The sequence below is a fragment of the Elgaria multicarinata genome, chromosome 5 (assembly GCF_023053635.1).
Source record: "Elgaria multicarinata webbii isolate HBS135686 ecotype San Diego chromosome 5, rElgMul1.1.pri, whole genome shotgun sequence".
Classification (NCBI taxonomy): Eukaryota; Metazoa; Chordata; class Lepidosauria; order Squamata; family Anguidae; genus Elgaria; species Elgaria multicarinata.
In genome coordinates, this window is record NC_086175.1 from 131,344,010 (window position 1) to 131,361,367 (window position 17,358).

The 17,358-nt window shown below is 43.3% G+C and overlaps 1 protein-coding gene across 5 annotated transcripts in view; it reads left to right on the forward strand.

The window, feature by feature from the left end:
* PAK1 (p21 (RAC1) activated kinase 1) overlaps positions 1–17,358 on the forward strand; it is a 128,788-nt gene that overhangs the window by 53,032 nt on the left and 58,398 nt on the right. For all 5 annotated transcript variants that reach the window (XM_063127261.1, XM_063127257.1, XM_063127258.1 and 2 more), the window contains exon 2: positions 9,284–9,501. In XM_063127261.1, coding sequence (XP_062983331.1) covers positions 9,312–9,501 — 190 coding nt within the window. In that variant the 5' untranslated portion in view covers positions 9,284–9,311. The remainder of the gene's footprint in view (positions 1–9,283; positions 9,502–17,358) is intronic.

A 17,358-nucleotide genomic window follows, 5' to 3' on the forward strand; every position in this document is an offset into this window, starting at 1 on the left:
AAGCCAAGTGCGGAGGGTCGGTGCACTAGGACATTTTGAGTAACAGGAATGTTGACCCCCCCCCCCCCAACTTCCCTGGTTCCTCTGAGCTTACCTGTAATCATTACAGTAGAATCATAGAATAGCAGAGCTGGAAGGGGCCTACAAGGCCATCGAGTCCATCCCCCTGCTCAATGCAGGAATCCACCTTAAAGCATCCCTGACAGAGGGTTGTCCAGCTGCCTCTTGAAGGCCTCTAGTGTAGGAGAGCCCACAACCTCCCTAGGTAGCTGGTGGAGAATGGATTTCCAGGTAACAATATATTGTTATGAGCTATTCCTGTTGTAATGCAAAGTACTTGGGGTAGCTTGGTCCTGAATGGGAAATCAAACCTTCCTCAAAGTGGTGCCCTCCAGTTGTGTCGGACTACAACTCCCATAATTCCCAGCCAGCACGGCCATATTGTTGCAGATCCCAGTTGTTCTTCTAATACCAGATGCTGAGGGCAAACTATTATGGGCAGCAATTGCTTTCACGTCCTGTTTTCCGGACGCTTCTGGCTAACTTTCCCCTTGTTTGTTTGTTGTTTGTTTTGTTTTGTTTTCTCCCCTACTGACTTATAATTTTGTTGTGTAATTTATTTATTTATTTATTCATTCATTTTATATTTCTTTTCCTATGTTTTAAAATGTGTGTTTTAAACTTTGTAATACCACCTTGAGGCCCAGTATTGGGCAAAAGGCGGGATACAAATATAATAATAATAATAATAATAATAATAATAATAATAATGATGATGATGATGATGATGATAACAACAACAACAACAACAACAACAACAATAACAACAACAACAACAACAAATCCTTTGGATCCAGCAGGGCTACTCTGACGTGCTTGGTGCCTCCTTTAAAACTTTCCGCGTGAGAGATCTCCTGCTAAGCGAACCCTTGTCTTCAACTCAGGTTTACTTGTGGTGGGTTTTTAAAAAACCTTTTAGCCCAATACTAGGGAGTGTGATCTGAATTAATGTGTTCATTTAAAGCACCTTTCCCCAGCTGGGCGCTGTAGAGATGTTTTGGACTTCAGTGCCCATCAGACCCATCTGGGCAATGGTCAGGAATGCTGGGAGTTGTAGTACAAAATATCTAAAGGGCCCCCAGGCAGGAGAATGCTGATTCGAAGTCTCCATTTTGATATTCTTGGCTTTATGTTTATTACGGTGGGGAATGTGACGGAGAGTCTCAATTCCGTAAAGTTGGGAGGCGTAATTCCACATCCTTGTTGAGAATTAATCTCACTACTTGGGCCTTTTTGAGTCTTCAAAGTGTGTCGCTCACATGATTTGAGCACGAATCACAAAGATGCTTCATCAAGTTCACTTATCGGTCGTATCTTTGTGTCTCAGAGCAAGACATCAGTAGCTGAACTTTCATTTCCAAGGCTGCGTTTGCCGTATACTGCGCTCCCTGGAGCCCTTCAAATCAGCATCAGCATTTTATAAAAAAGAAAGAAAAAAGTCCCCCTTCGGTGTGTTTTGAAGCTTGACCTGGCCGCTGATACTTGGATGCAGTTACGTCTTGACTGGGAAGGAGCCATCGTTGTCTGATTGGGTCATGAAAAGTTGGCTGCTTAATTGGGCTTCTAACCTTAATGCTGGTGAATGAATTGTAAAAAGATTGCCCAGCAACGTGTGATCAGCCCTGGGGAAAAAACAGAGAAAATCTTACATTGCTCAACAGTCTCTCTGGATTGTTTTATGTTTGGATAGATGACTTCACTGCGGGGTGCAAGGTCTGCAAGTTGATATGGTGGACCGGCTTTGCTCAATGTGAGAATTTTGCAGGTAGCGTTGGAATTTGGGCATGCTGGCTCTTTCACCCTGAAAACAGCGGGGGAAAGTTGGTTAGGAAGGGTTGGCTAAACTGGCCAAGGGAAGTGAGGTGCTTAATGCTTCTTTGCGGGAGGGGTCGTTTACCCCCTTGCTTAGTGGTTGCTGGTGGCTCCGACGTCAGTGGGGCAGTGAATCCAATTCAGGTTTCACGCAGAAACAGTCAGAACTCCAAAGGAACTATCCAAGCACCTTGGATAGTTCCTTTCGATTTCTGACTGGTTCTGATTAAAACCCGGAGTGGATTTACTGCCCCACTGACATTAGAGCCACCAGCCTCCACTGCCTTTGCTGAATGGGCAGTTAATAAGACCTTTATTAAAGGAGCTTTCCCTTGACCTAGGAGATCGATCTAACTGTAAATTAGCCTCGAATGTACCATTCTTGGCTAAGGAGGTCGAGATGGTGGTGGCACTGCCGTTCCAGATTGGGACCGCTTTCAATTGGGACCATTTTGGTCAGGATTTCAGCCAGGAGATGAGACTTGTCACTGCTTTGGTCACCTTGGTGGATGACCTGTGCCAGGAACTGGGTTGGGCATGAAGTGCAACTAACCCTGTTAGTTCCTGTCTTGTCAGCCTATGATACCGTCAACCATGGCATTTATTCTTCTGGATCACCTGTCAGGATTGGCCCTTGGGAGTGCTCTTTTGTAGAGGTTCTGGTCCTTTCTGCCAGACCGTGTCCAGAAGGAAGTGATGGGGGATTCCTCTTTGATTTCTTTGGCCTATGGTGGTCCCGTAGGGTTCTACCTTGTCCCCCATGCTGTTTAATATTCACATGAATCTGCTGAGAAAGGTCATTTGGAGTAAGATGCCATCAATATGCTGATGGCATCCAACCCTTTTGCTCTTGACCATTGCTTGGGTTCAATACGTTCTTATATCCCTGTTCCTTAGTATAGTTAAGCCGTGTTCTTCAGACTCTCTATATTATCCTTCTCCAACCTGGTGCCCTCCAGCTATATTGGATGGCTGGGGTATTCTGGGAATTATTGTCCAACACATCTGGAGGACACCGGGTTGGAGAAGGCTGCCATATATACAATTGCTGGCACAGTTCATCTTATTCAAGGCTTTGAGAAGGTTTTCATGTCACAAACTGTGTATTGTCCTGACATTAAATGTGTTAGAATGCAGCACATTTTAGAACTCAGCCAAACTCTTCACACAGCTCTTGCTTCTTCCCTCGTCTTCCAGGTCTTTCCAGCTGTCAGTCTTCATTCCCCATCTGATATTACACTTGAGCAATGCCTAGGGTAGCTGGGACCATAAATAGTGGGAAAAGTGGAGAGTTGGTGCCAGAAACACCATGCCTGGCTAGTGGAAAGCTGGAATGCCCCATGTGGCAGAAAGAAATTTTCCCCAGACCATGACAGCCAGGGTGGATAAAAAATAATGATTTTTTAAAAATAAATTTTAAAAATTGATGTTTTTATTTAAATCGGATTTTTTTAATTTAAATCGGATTTTTTTTATTTAAATCGGATTTTTTTAATAACATACTTTTTGAGGAAAAATCTATCTAAAGATAGTTTTCTATTTAAGATACATTATAGTCCAAAGGTTATTCATCATGAAATAAGGATTAGTTTTTAATTATATTTATTTATTTATTTATTTATTTATTACATTTCTATACCGCCCAATAGCCGGAGCTCTCTGGGCGGTTCACAGAAATTAAAAACATTCAAAGTATAAAACAACAATATAAAACCATAATATAAAATACAGTATAAAAGCTCAACCAGATAAAGACCGCAGCAATGCAAAATTATAAATTTAAAACACCAAGTTAAAATTTATTTATAGACTGTTAAAATGCTGGGAGAATAAAAAGGTCTTCACCAGGCATCTAAAAGCATATAATGTAGGTGCCAAGCGAACCTCCTTAGGGAGCTCATTCCACAGCCAGGGTGCCATTTTGGTAAATGAATTCCATTAATCCATTCACATCATGCTCTTCCAGAGGTTTCTGTAAGGTTATTGGGCAATTTTTCTATCTAGAAGATATTATCACAGATGCTTGGTTTTACAGTTCTCAAAACTGTGAATTTGTGTCTGCAGAGATCACAGTCCCATTGTTCCTTTGCAAATCTATGTACACAGAATCAAACCCTGTGTACTTAGTGCTAAGTTTCAAAAAAATCAATGAATAGAGTGCACTTTGGGGGCAGAGGGGGCGGGTAGTCACATGATTAAATCAAGTCTTAGTGATTTAAATCATGATTTAAATCAAATTGATTTAAATAAAATCCACCCTGATGGCAACCAAGTCTTCTCATGGGAATTCTTATAGTAAATCTCCGAGTACCAAAAAACAATTACGATGCCCACATTGAGATTCCTCCTGCATAGAAAAATTGGAGGGATGAACACAGCACTGTGTGAAATGTTTGTGCTGCATCTAGGATTTTCCAATCTGAGGTTCTCTGCTCTCATTTTTAATTTTTTTTTAAAAGCACGTTTCTAGTCCTTAAGAGAGTCGGTGTGGTATAGTAGTTAAGAGCGTTGGGCTTCAAATCTGCACTTAGTCATGAAGTTCACTGGGTGACCTTGGGCCAGTCACCATCTCTCAACCTAACCTATCTCATAACGGAGTTGTGAGGGGGAGAATGATGAACACTGCTCCAAACTCCTTGAAAGTTTGATGGGATATAAATATAATAAGCCTGCAAAGATAACCTGAACATGTGTGGCCAAATGCTTGGTTAACCCAAACCATCACAAGGGGCAGCCCAAAGTAGTATAAGTTATGCAAATAGATGTGACTAGCTGTACCCGGCGTAACATACGCCGTTGTAGCATATCTTAAAGTTTATTAATTAAATATCATCGCGGGGGCGCGGGCTGCTTGGAGGCTGCTGATACAGCGCCATTTGGCAGACCTGGGAGGCAGGGAGGTCGGGGGGAGGGGGAGCAGATGTCCCCCTCTCACTGGGGTTCCTGTCAGCCTTGGGCCGCCCGCCCAGCTCGCATGAGGTTAGGCCGGGGCCTGGGCTCGCAGCAGGCGAGCGGCTGGGCACCCAGCCACCAAGGCCCCCAGCCATGCCTCGCTCCTGCTCCGGACCGTGGCGGTGCCCCCTTTGTGGGGGGGAGCGAAGACGCAGAAAGGGGGGTAGGATTACCTTGGAAAGCCCGGAGGAGTCGGGCGAGGGTCTTAGCAACCTGCATCAGCTGATGTTACACGTTACTGTTGCTTAGCAACCTGTATCAGCTGAAGCCTTTACGGAAACATAATATATATATTGCTTGATTTGTATGACTCATATATCCAAGTCCTTGGCTTTTGAGAGGTAGAATATATAGGTTTCTTAGTTCAGATTTCCCTCCCTATTTATTTTCATGTAAGCCTGGACATGTGAAAGAAAATATATGTCAAATTATATTCAGGGTGCTGTATCATGCAAGTGCAAAAGTTGACTACCTGGGTAGAATGCAGGATTCTAAGAAGTATTCATTTATTTATTACATTTATACACCACTGACCATATTCAAAATTATCTTTAAGCAATTTACAAGAAAGGTAAACACATTAAAACACATTATTTTAGACATTAAAATACATAAAACTGGTAAAATGTTTCTTGAAAACATTTAAACCAGTTAAAATCAGTACAATACCATAATTATAAACAGACCGTCCTTCAGTTATGGCTGTCAGTAAAACCAAACAGGTTTCTAGCGCATATGGTGGTGGAGGCTTGAAGCTTTAAAACACGTGGCCAGTTGCTAGGAAATGGCAGCAACGTGAGGGAAACTGAACAGAATTTCTATTGGGGAGAGGTAAGGATTTTTATCCCTCCCCAGGGTCTAGCAGAGGCAGAGAAAATTATGCAAAAATAAATTAGGCTGCTTTGCATAACTGATTTAAGATTGCGTTTTTTGGTGTAACCTTGGTGCAAGGTTTGGATTTTCTTTGTTGGTTTTTTGTTTTACTCACAGTGGCGGTTTTCAAACTTCCTGCCTCCTTCAGGGGTGGTTAAAATGGTAGATCTGCAAGAGGAAAAAAGTCACTTGATAGATGAGGTATCACCTAATGATCTGCCAGACATTTATTATGAAGATGTAGTAACCGCGAAGGAGAAATGCAAGTGATACGTTCTTTATCAGTCAATGTGAATGGGTTAGAATTTTGTCCAAATTGTGCAAGGAAAATGCTAATATAAATTTACACAAGGAATGCACATGGATGTAAAGCATGCGCACCTTTTGAACTTTAATAAACTGGGCGAAGGAAACGTTTTGTTCGATTCTTTGTAAAGAGAGAGAGAGAGAATGAGAGTGGGAGAGAGAAAACCCTACAAACAGCTAAAGGCACAATCCTATGCATGTTCAGACAGAAAAATAAATGTCCTACAACCCCCAGCCTACCTGACTGGAGACTGCTGGGCGTTGTAGGACTTTATCTGTATAAACATGCCTAGGATTGTGGCCTAAAGGACTTGCAATCTATGTGAATTGGATTTAAATGCTGAGTATATTACAATGAGATAAACAGGGTTATTTTCTGATTTTGTTGGGGACGATATTGATTGAGAAACATGCACAATTGTAAACCTCTGTTCACATTAATAAATGGCCAGAATTTTAAAAAGCATTTTTGAAATTTCTAATCCAAACAGCAGAAGGACTTGTTTTGGCAGCAGACTTTATTGGGATGTTTGATGTGAAACTAAATCTCCCTCAAAGGAGCGTCTGGAGGATTTTTCAGGATTTTTAAAAAACACACACACCCTTTCTTTGAAAGATAAATAGAAACGTAGCTTATCTGGAAAAAAAAAGGCTAAGGTTTATTTTATTTTATCACCTATACATCTTGTTCAAGAAGCCTAGAAATTGGCCGGGTTCGGACAACACACTAATCAATGGTTGATTTCTATTTTGTTCCTGTCTGGGAACATTTTTTCCGGCCGGTTGATTAGCGGGTCGTCCGAACCTGGCCATTGGCTCAGTTCACACAACACTTTTCTCTACTCAGTGGGAAAACTTCACCGTTGTGTGGGTGTGGCCTCCTGTGGAGTGGAGTGGAGTAAAAGTCAAGACAGTGTTTGATTGACAGTTCCTCTACCCTCTCTCCTCCCCCAGTCCTCCCAATGGCATCCCATCAGCCATTGCTGCAAAAAACCAATCCCAGCGGCTCTCCTAGAGCGGCACTCACTCCTGTCGCCGCTCTTGCCAGGGAACTCTGTAGGGTGTGTAGAGAGAGCCTAGCTCTGGTGCTGTGAAAGATGACGAATCTTTGATGGTGTAGTCAAAGAAGCTGCTTCTTTAACAGAAAACACAACTTCCGACGAGGACGCTCCATAAGAAAAGAGTGTTCAACTTTGCTCCTGAAGAAGGATATTGGGATCCGAAACTTTGAGCTAATTGAGTTTTTTTTAAATAAAAATCCTGTCTTACAACTACACCGTCAAATATTCGTCATCTTTTACAGCACCAGAGCTAGGTTCTCTCTACACACCATTCAGTGGTGCTCTCCTTCCCACAGAGAACTCTGTAGCCAAGTGGGAAAAATCCACTCAACTCGACAGGAAACTCCACGGCACACAACATGCAACACAACGGTTGTGCAGGAACTCTCCTCTGCACAGCGTGGAGATTCTGCGCAGAGTGTTTTCCCAAAAAACTCTACCGTGAGGTGGAGTTTTCCCTCCAGACAACACTTTTCTCAGTGGTGGTGTAACAACTCCACAGTGAGAGTTCTAAAACTACCATTGAGAAAAAGTGTTGCGTGAACTGAGCCATTAGTTAAAAATAACACAGTGGTCCGAATTACATAATTAAGATGTATTTATTATTATATTATGTATTTAAAATATAAATATACATGATATATAAGCCATAAATAAGTTTAACATTGTTGGTGTCTACCGCTTTTAATGGTTTGCAAGATCTTTATTGTTCAGTGTTTTATATTAGGCATTATTCATGTTTCGGAACTTTAATAGCTTTAAGACGCAATCCTATGCATATTTAGACAGGAAAAAAGTCCTATGACTCCCAGCATTTTCCTAGAATCATAGAATAGCAGAGTTGGAAGGGGCCTACAAGGCCATCGAGTCCAACCCCCTGCTCGGCCGCAAGCAGAACATGAGGGTCACTCCCATCAGGGCCGTCCTAAGACATTTTACTGCCTGAGGTAGTACCTCAAATGGTGAAACACACCCCTCATGAAGACAAGGGGAACAGTACCCAAAACTGGCGATTATTTTCGGACTGGAGACAGTGAATGCCACAAGTATGGCAGCCACTTGTGAATCGGCAAGAAGGAGGACACATATTTAGGGGAGGGGGCGCAGCTCAGCAGTAGAAGCTCCTGCTTTTTATGCAGAAGTTTCCAGAATTAAACTCTGGAGAGTCCATGTTTGCAATACTGGGCTGGTCCGACTCATAAAAGGCAGCTTCTTCTGTTTCTATTTGCATACAATTTGCAAATTTTATGCGTATGATGCCAATTTAGAAATAATCATGATAATAGAAATACAGCTCATCTCACCATAACTACAATAGTTTTAGCTTGATTAATGGATTATATATATTTGTTCCGTTTTATACTGTTTGTATGATTTGATCTGTACATTGTCCTGAGATCCCAGTGATATAGGGCGGGATACAAATTTAATAATAATAATAATAATAATAATAATAATAATAATAATAATAATAGTGTGAAAGACTTTGATCCGGTGACCTGTGTGTGTGCCTTGCTCAGCCTGCTGTCCAGTTGCTGTCTTATGATTCTTTATCTTTAAATTGGAATCGGACAGGACAGATATTCAAATAGAGGACTGTCCTCTGTAAAAAGTGGACACACAGGGTTAAACACAGTATAAAGTCCTACTTAGATAGACCCACTGAAATGAACGAGACTTCAGTTAGTCATGACGAACTTAAGTCTTATTCATTTCAGTGGGCCTGCTCAAAGTAGGACTCATGTTGGATTTTACCCACAGCTACCCTATCCACAAGCGCCTCTCCCTGGGAGTAAAAATTCAGTGGCTGCCAAGCGGCAGCAGCTACACAACCCAAGGGCAGAGTTCAACTTTGGGTTGTCCAGCACAGCGTACAAACTGGGAATGAAAGTCAAGAATCCAGAGTTGGAGCTCAGGGATTTATGTTTGTTGGTCCACGCAAACCTGGCCATTAGCAGTATTTTCTTTAACTTACAATTTGCTGTCCTTTCACAACATTGCCAATTCGGGACCATACTGGTCTGGTAATAATAGGTGTTGCAGTCCAACACACGTGGAGAACACCAGGTCGGGGGGCAGGTTGAGGTATAGATTGAGGTACACATTTTAAAACCCCGCTGGTTGGTTGCCTGCCCCGTCCCGGATTCTGTGATGGTTGGTTGGTTGTTGGTGTCTGGTTGTGCCCAAATCCAAGTGTTCTTTTCTCCCCCTCCTTTCAGTTCTAGTTTGTAGCAGCTGTCGCAGAAGATGTCCAACAATGGGCTAGAAGCAGAAGACAAGCCGCCCGCTCCCCCGATGAGGAATACCAGCACCATGATGAGCACTGGCAACAAAGACGTGGGCACCTTAAACCATGGCTCGAAACCTTTGCCTCCCAACCCGGAAGAGAAGAAAAAGAGGGACCGCTTTTATCGCTCCATCTTGCCGGGAGACAAAAGTACAGTGTCTTTATCTTTGTTTTGTTCTTTCCCTTCTAACTACGTTTGGGGATGGCACCCATTTTTGATTCAACTGGGGTAGAATGGTAAAACTGAAGCTCTCTGCCTGGGATAGCAATGATGAGAAAGAGGATGAGAAGCAAGAGCAGCAGGTGACAATGGTGGTGAGAAGGTAGAGTCATAGAATAGTAGAGTTGGAAGGGGCCTATAAGGCCATTGAGTCCAACCCCCTACTCAATGCAGGAATCCACCTTAAAGCATCCCTGACAGATGGCTGTCCAGCTGCCTCTTGAAGGCCTCTAGTGAGGGAGAGCCCACCGCCTCCCTAGGACATTGGTTCCATCGTCGTACTACTCGAACACTCATGAAGTTTTTCCTGATGTCCAGCCGGAATCTGGCTTCCTGTAATTTGAGCCCATTATTCACTGAGGGAAGGGGCCCCATTGAGTGTGTCTTGCCCAACTGTCCTCAAAAACCTGGAGCTGGCACTGCGCATAAGCACCTGGTTCTGAGAGGCTGATATGCTACAACTCATCCTCTTCAATTGGCCTTAACCCCCAGGAGTATTCCTTGCCCTGAACATGGCATCTCCCAGGAGGAGCATCCGAAGCTCCCTCACAACAGACAGTTTGTCCATGTGGCCCAGTATAGTCCACTCGGGCTGGCAGCATCCCCACAAGGTCTCTGTTAGAGACAAGTCTTAACCATCGTTACCTGCTACCTGATCCTCTTAACTGGAGATGCCGGGGTTGAATCTGGGACCTTCTGCATGTAAAACCGGTGCTCTGCCACTGTCTTCTAGCCCCTTCCAATGGAGGAAGCCATCATTACCCCCTCAATTCAGGAGTGGGGGCTACAAGGGTTCCCCGCTATAATCTAGACCACTGTCGCCTTTGAGATTCAAAGCTTTCTCAAACTGAAACACCCGGACTCTCCTGCACCCATCGGCACAGAGCCAAAAGTCACTGCCAAGAAAGCTTTGCGAAAACCCTCTCTTCATAGCAAGATTCCTTTTGCAGATATGTTGCTTTACGTTGTGCTTTAGCTCCTGGTTACTTGGGGCTTCCATCTCCGTTGTAGCCTTCCCCAACCTGGCGACCCCCAGATGTGTGGGTCAACAACCCCCATCATTCCCAGAAACGGTGGCTGGGGATGATTGGAGTTGTTGACCCACACATCTGGGGGTCGTCAGGTTGGGGAAGGCAGCTCTGCTGTATGGGATGAACAGCCTGCCGCTCCCTTGGTCGGGGCCTCCATCTGGTCCAGAGGGCAGATCCTAAACTGGTCCTGAGCCGAAATCACAGCACGGCTCCTGGTTTCCTCTACCCTGGGATCCCAATTCCGAATTCACCCCTTCCTTAGTGGTAGTTTCCTGCCCTCAAGGCTGTGATGGGTTGGATTCGAGGGTCGTTATCGCCATCGTCAAGTTTGTTTATATCAGGGGTGCAGAAACTCTTTCAGCTCCACGGCCGAATTCCCTTTCGGAGAACTCTGGGGGGCTGAATTCCAGTGGCGGGGGGTGGAGAAAACTAAAAGGGGCATGGCTAAAAAGCCGAAAGTGCCAGCATAGTTTAGCTTAAAACTCTTACCAGCAGTAACTATGCCTTAGGAGAGGCATTTCAACCTTTTAGAATGGGAAACTAACCTGCACAAAATCCAGGAAATCATCACACAATCAGAAAGGGGGAGGGGCCTGGGTAAAGGGGTGTGGCTTTCTGGGGAACCCCGGTGCACCAGATTTTGCCTTAGGTTCTGCATTCCTGCTTTATATGCTGCTTTCTTCATAATCGTGCTCAAAACAGCTCATAAGAACGCTAAACATAGAATCCATATATAGCAACTTTGGATTCAGCAACAACCCACAATTCAACGATATTCTCAACCCGTACTCTGGACTGTGGTTATCTGCAAACCTGACATATTTATTTATTTATTTATATTATTGCATTTATATCCCACCTTTTTTCCTGCATGGAACCCAAGGCGGTTTACATAATTCTCCTCCTCTCCATTTTGTCCTCACAACAGCAACCCTGTGAGGTGGGTTGGGCTGAGAGTCTGTGACTGGCCCAAAGTCACCCAGTGGGTTTTCATGGCCGAGTGGGGACTAGAACCTGGATCTCCCGACTCCCACTCCAACACTTTAGCCACTACACACTGGCCTGGTTCAGACAACGCGCTAAACCATGCTGCTCAACCACAAAATGGTTAACACAATGCATTAAGGTTAATGCATTCCCGTAACCATTTTGTGGTTAAGCAGCATGGTTTAGCGCGTTGTCTGAACCAGGCCACTGGCTTTTTGCTTTATTCACCATGGTTATAGCCATGGTTTAAGGTGTCTTCTGAACACAGCCCATCTTTCTGGCTTAACCACCATGGTTAAAGCCATAATAACAGGGCCAAAGTGTGTGTGTGTGTGCGTGCATGCTTGTGTGCACACGCATGTGTGCATGAGTGGTTGCTGTATGGAACAGGCATGTGGGATCACACATGGCCTTTAGAGATCCAGTGTGGCATAATGCCTAGAGTGTTAGAGTAGGACTGGGAAGACCTGAGTTCAAATCCTCTCACAGACACAGAGTTTGCCGGATGATCTTGGGGAAATCACTCTCAGCCAAAGGTGTCTGTGAAGATAAAATGTCTGCAGGGTAGGTGTGGGGAAAACCATGTATGGGGCCCTGTGATCTTTGAAGAAGGAAGAGTGAGATTTAAATAATGAAATTATATACATATGGGTTGCCAATGGTCTCTGTAGACGGGGTTACATTTTAAGCTATGATTAAAAGCATACCAAAAACCCTAGGATGAGAGGGGAGAGGCCCACCGTCCCGTTAAAGTATCCTGATTAAAGTGTTTAAAGTTCTGGCCCTTGTTTTGTACCGCTTGAAAGGCCCTGGCTAAAATGCCCACGCATGCTATCAGAAGGGATTAAATAGTAAAGCATGGTTCAACAGGCCTGTAAATTGCTAATCCCTGTAAGCCTCTGCCTCATGCTGTAGTGTACGGTGTTTTAGCAGGAAAAGGCGATTATAATGGTTAATATTTTAATGTGTTCAGGCTCAGACCTACTAAAGCTGTTTGGATTTGGTTCGAAGAAAACCATCTGTTCTTCTTCTGCTATTATAATCCTTCCTGCGTAAGAACTTAAGTGCCAGTTTATTTAACAGGGTTTGAAGGTAATTAATTTAGCTCTTAATGCTCCACGGTTGTGTGTTTTCAAACTGCTTACTGGACACAGAGAGAGATCTCAGGATTTAGGAGCTTTCAGAAGTATGGTAGATTACACAGGATGGCCTCAGGGGGCGGGGCAGGGGGATAATCCAGAGCCCCTAATTATCTGGGGCCTCTTTTTCTTGTGGCAGTTTTATTACTCCACTTGAAAATACAAAGCGCTATTAAGAAGAATCCTCTGTGAAGGAGCGTTATGGTCAGCCATGCTCTCCCACCCCCTTGCCTCAGACAAGCGGTGTGCACAACATTCCGCAAATTAGAGGCCTCCAGTTGTCTGGCTGGGGTGTACTGGGAGTTGTAGTCCAACACATTTCTGAGCATGTTTTCCAGAACCTTGGAAGTATTTATAGTAAAAGTGTTACCCCCAGTAGGAAATGAGGAAATGTTCTCTTTATTGGCATTTATGCAGCTGATCTGCAGGCAACAATAATCATTCGGTACAGTTTTTTCTAGGTCCATTCAGATTGCTGGGGACTGCAGAGAAGAATTGCATGTTTCAATGAGTTTTCCACCAAAAATGAATAGATAAGCCCTTCATATAGAAAGCAAGGGTGTCAGGGAGGAGAGTAGTCTTAAAAAAGGAGGGTTCTCCACCATCACCAATTCACTCCCCATTGGGAAGCTTTCAAATATGGGACTTCCACCCATCCCAATCTGAATGGTATAGTCCAAGGAAAGCTGAGTCATTATCGCCAGCCAGCATGAATGAGGGCTATGCTGGCTGGGGATCATGGGATTTGTAGTTCATCACAATCTGGAGGGCACCTGAGTTGGCGGAGAGAGGTGTTACTCAGACAAGGTGGAGGGAGTTCAGAGGAGGGCAACGAGAATGATCAGGGGTCTGGAAACAAAGCCCTATGAGAAGAGACTGAAGGAACTGGGCCTGTTTGGCCTTAAGAAGAGGACTGAGGGGAGACATGATAGCGCTGTTCAAGGACTTGAAAGATTGTCACACAGAGGAGGGCCAGGATCTCTTCTCAATCATCCCAGAGTGCAGGATATGGAATAATGGACTCAAGTTACAGGAAGCCAGATTCCGTCTGGACATCAGGAAAAACTTCCTGACTGTTAGAGCAGTACGACAATGGAACCAGTTACCTAGGGAGGTTGTGGGCTCTCCCACCCTAGAGGCCTTCAAGATGCAGCTGGGCAGCCATCTGTCAGGGATGCTTTAACATGGATTCCTGCATTGAACAGGAGGTTGGACTTGATGGCCTTATAGGCCCTCTTCTAGCTCTACTAGGCTATGAGTCTATGACCTCTGATTTAGTTGATGTCAATCTTAGAGAAACTGCCTTAAGGATCCGTTTCCCCATGATCTGATATGCAGGCAGTTCGCCCTTTTATTTTCCCACACTAATACAACCCTTACGAAAAGAACCTGAATGTGGAACATTCCTCTGGGCATGAACAGTAGGAGTATTTGGCGTAGACAGCTCTACTTGGTATTCAGGCGACTACCTCCCGGTGACTTACTTCTCTCAGCTGTTCTAAAATGCTGATGTTGCACTGCTCAGCACGCATATTTACTCTTTGAATTAAATTCAGAGATTTGCATTTTCGTAATCCAATCCCAGGTGCTTGGGTTTTCTGAAGCGGTTGCAACTGACCTCCTGAGCCTTGTGACTCCTTTCCAGAGCTAGCATTTGGTTCTGTCTTCATTAGCTGGGGCCAGGCCAAAGCATTCTGTTGCTTTAGGCAGGAAATCCAAATGGCACCCCCTCCCACCCCAGTAAAAAATAATTGAACTGACAGCTTGACACCCTTTTATGGTGCCCAAAATCTGTTGCTGGGGTATAAACCATGTCACTTGGTCCTGACGGAATCGCTGATGAGTCCTGCTCCTAATGTTCTTATATTCTGTATACCCAGATTTACTTTCTTATTGCTAGCAATTAATTCAGACAATGACCCTGTTCAGACAATACGCAATGCCACAGGGGTTAAGTGTTTTGAGCAAAGCATTATGGCTTAGCCATAATGTGAACCATGGCTTAGCATGTCGTGTGAACCAATCCTAACCATGGTGGCTACATAACCATGGTTTAAACCTAAATTCTGTACCACGTAAAGCTGAGTTTTGCAATCTGAATCAGTTATGCCGATGAGTCATAAATCTACATACCTACTTTTGTTTAGTTTGGATCATTTATTCTGGTTTTGCTAAAGATATTTTTAAAAAGGAAGATGGCGGTAAGTGAGACACATGAGCCATTGAGTGGTGGAATTGTGTCTAATCTCCTGCCCGGCTTTTGAGATTCATCAGGCATCGCCCACACATTCAAGCCAAATCTTCTATCATTAGGACTAGAAATTAAAAAAACAAAAATAAAATTACCAATTAATCAACTAAAATTGCAAGGGAGATGGCTGGCGCTTTTGTGGGTTGCCACTGTGCTATAAGCCTTGATTAGGGTGACCCTATGAAAAGGAGGACAGGGCTCCTGTATCTTTAACAGTTGCATAGAAAAGGGAATTTCAGCAGGTGTCATTTGTATATATGGAGAACCTGGTGAAATTCCCTCTTCATCACAACAATTAAAGCTGCAGGAGCTTTAACTGGTCCTAGAGTGACCAGATTTAAAAGAGGGCAGGGCACCTGCAGCTTTAACTGGTGTGATGAAGAGGAATTTTAACCAGGTTCTCCATATATACAAATGACACCTACTGAAATTCCCTTTTCTATTCCCTCTTCATCACCACAGTTAAAGCTGCAGGAGCTATACTAGAGTGACCAGATTTAAAAGAGGGTAGGGCACCTGCAGCTTTAACTGTGGTGATGAAGAAGGAATTTCACCAGGTTCCCCATATATACAAAGGACACCTGCTGAAATTCCCTTTTCTATGCAACTGTTAAAGATACAGGAGCCCTGTCCTCCTTTTCATATGGTCACCCTACCCACCAGTCTGGTGGACCTTCATGGCAGTCAAGGGTAGGCATGGGTTCATATGTTGGGTTCATATACATGCTGGCTGAGGATTGTGGCAGTTGTAGGAATGCATCCAGATGACCAAGGCTCCTTTAGTTGTGACTATTAAACCATTGAGAGTCAAAGTCTTCCCGATCTACTAGTAGATCCCAATTTACCTTTTGCCCATCTCTAGGTTAGCCAATGGGGAAGCAGTGTGGGGCTTTCCGAGAAATCCCAGGCGGTCATATGGAATTTCTTGTCCCCTGTTTGAATGACACAAATCTAAGCAAACTGGCAGAGAATGGAGGCTAAGCTAGGAGCCTCAGGTGAACTGGATAATTTCATCACTTCCCCAACGGAGCTATATAAGGCCGGGAGAAGAAGGTACAACTACCTCTTTCCATAAGACATTGCCAAGGTCAAGTAGCCTCAGGAGGCCTAAGAAAATTCCTGCAGAAGCTGGGAAAGAAGGAAATTCCATATATGATGGCGTGTTGGCTTTCTTTGTCTGCTGTTAAGATCTGTAAGTGTGGTTAGGTGTATTGTTAAATTGGGAGCACCAAGCTTTAATTGATGAATTGACTATCTTTCATTGATTAATTAGGACAGGCCGATTTAGGGGCTGAGTCAGAGTTAAGGAAACATTTTGGTGGGTTGGATTTTTTGTTTCCTTTTGAGGCATATTTAGTTCATGGGTGGAATTGTAATAGGGGATGAAAGGAAATATTAAAAGATACATTTTTTTGTTGGGGGGAACTGTAAGTTACATGATTTAGTAGTAATAATGTTTATACTTAATATAATAAATTTATTTCTTACCCGCCTCTCCATTTTGATCAAGGTGGGGAGCAACAGTAAATATAAAATACATAAAACTGAATTTAACCATAATATACATTGTTAAAACATTCTAAAAACATCTTAAAATTAAGATTTAGTTTATTGATTTTCAAGTATTAAAAGCATTTCACATTCATTATCTAGTTGTGAGCCTTACAATAGACCTCTATTGTGAACCGCCCAGAGAGCTTCAGCTATTGGGTGGTATAAAAATGTAATAAATATAAAGTAAGTTAGTTTTACAATCTTTTACTATCTTCCATGTTGTAGAAGGGGAGCGAGTGACTTGCTGAAGACTGCTAGCTAGTTCATGGCAGACGAGAGATTTGAACTTCCTTATTTGTAAATCATAAATATTCTCTGCAGCGGTTAGTTTTCCCTGTTTTTGTTTCTCTCTGTGTTTATGTGTCTGACTTTGTCATAAATGTTTGTTATATTATGACTTCAGTAAGATTAATCTTGGATACAGCTCTTTAGTTCAGTCTTGCCCCAAGTTGGTGGCATATAAACATGTATTTGTAAAAATAATTTTAAGAAAAGGGATTGCAAATTGCTTCTCGTTACTTTCAGTATCTCAAAGGAAGGCTTTGCTAATATGGGGATTTAAAACAAATTGATTTTAATTTTTTGAAAGCTTCATTAAAGACATCAAACGATTAGCTTTTAAAAGTTTCAGATAATCCTTTGTGTGCTCCAAATCTTCCATCTAGATCAGCATTTTTTAACCTGTTTTCCTCCAGATATGTTGGACTACAACTCCCATGCTGCCCTGAGACTATGGGAATTGTAGTCTAGAATCATAGAATAGTAGAGTTAGAAGGGGCCTATAAGGCCATCGAGTCCAACCCCCTGTTCAATGCAGGAATCCAC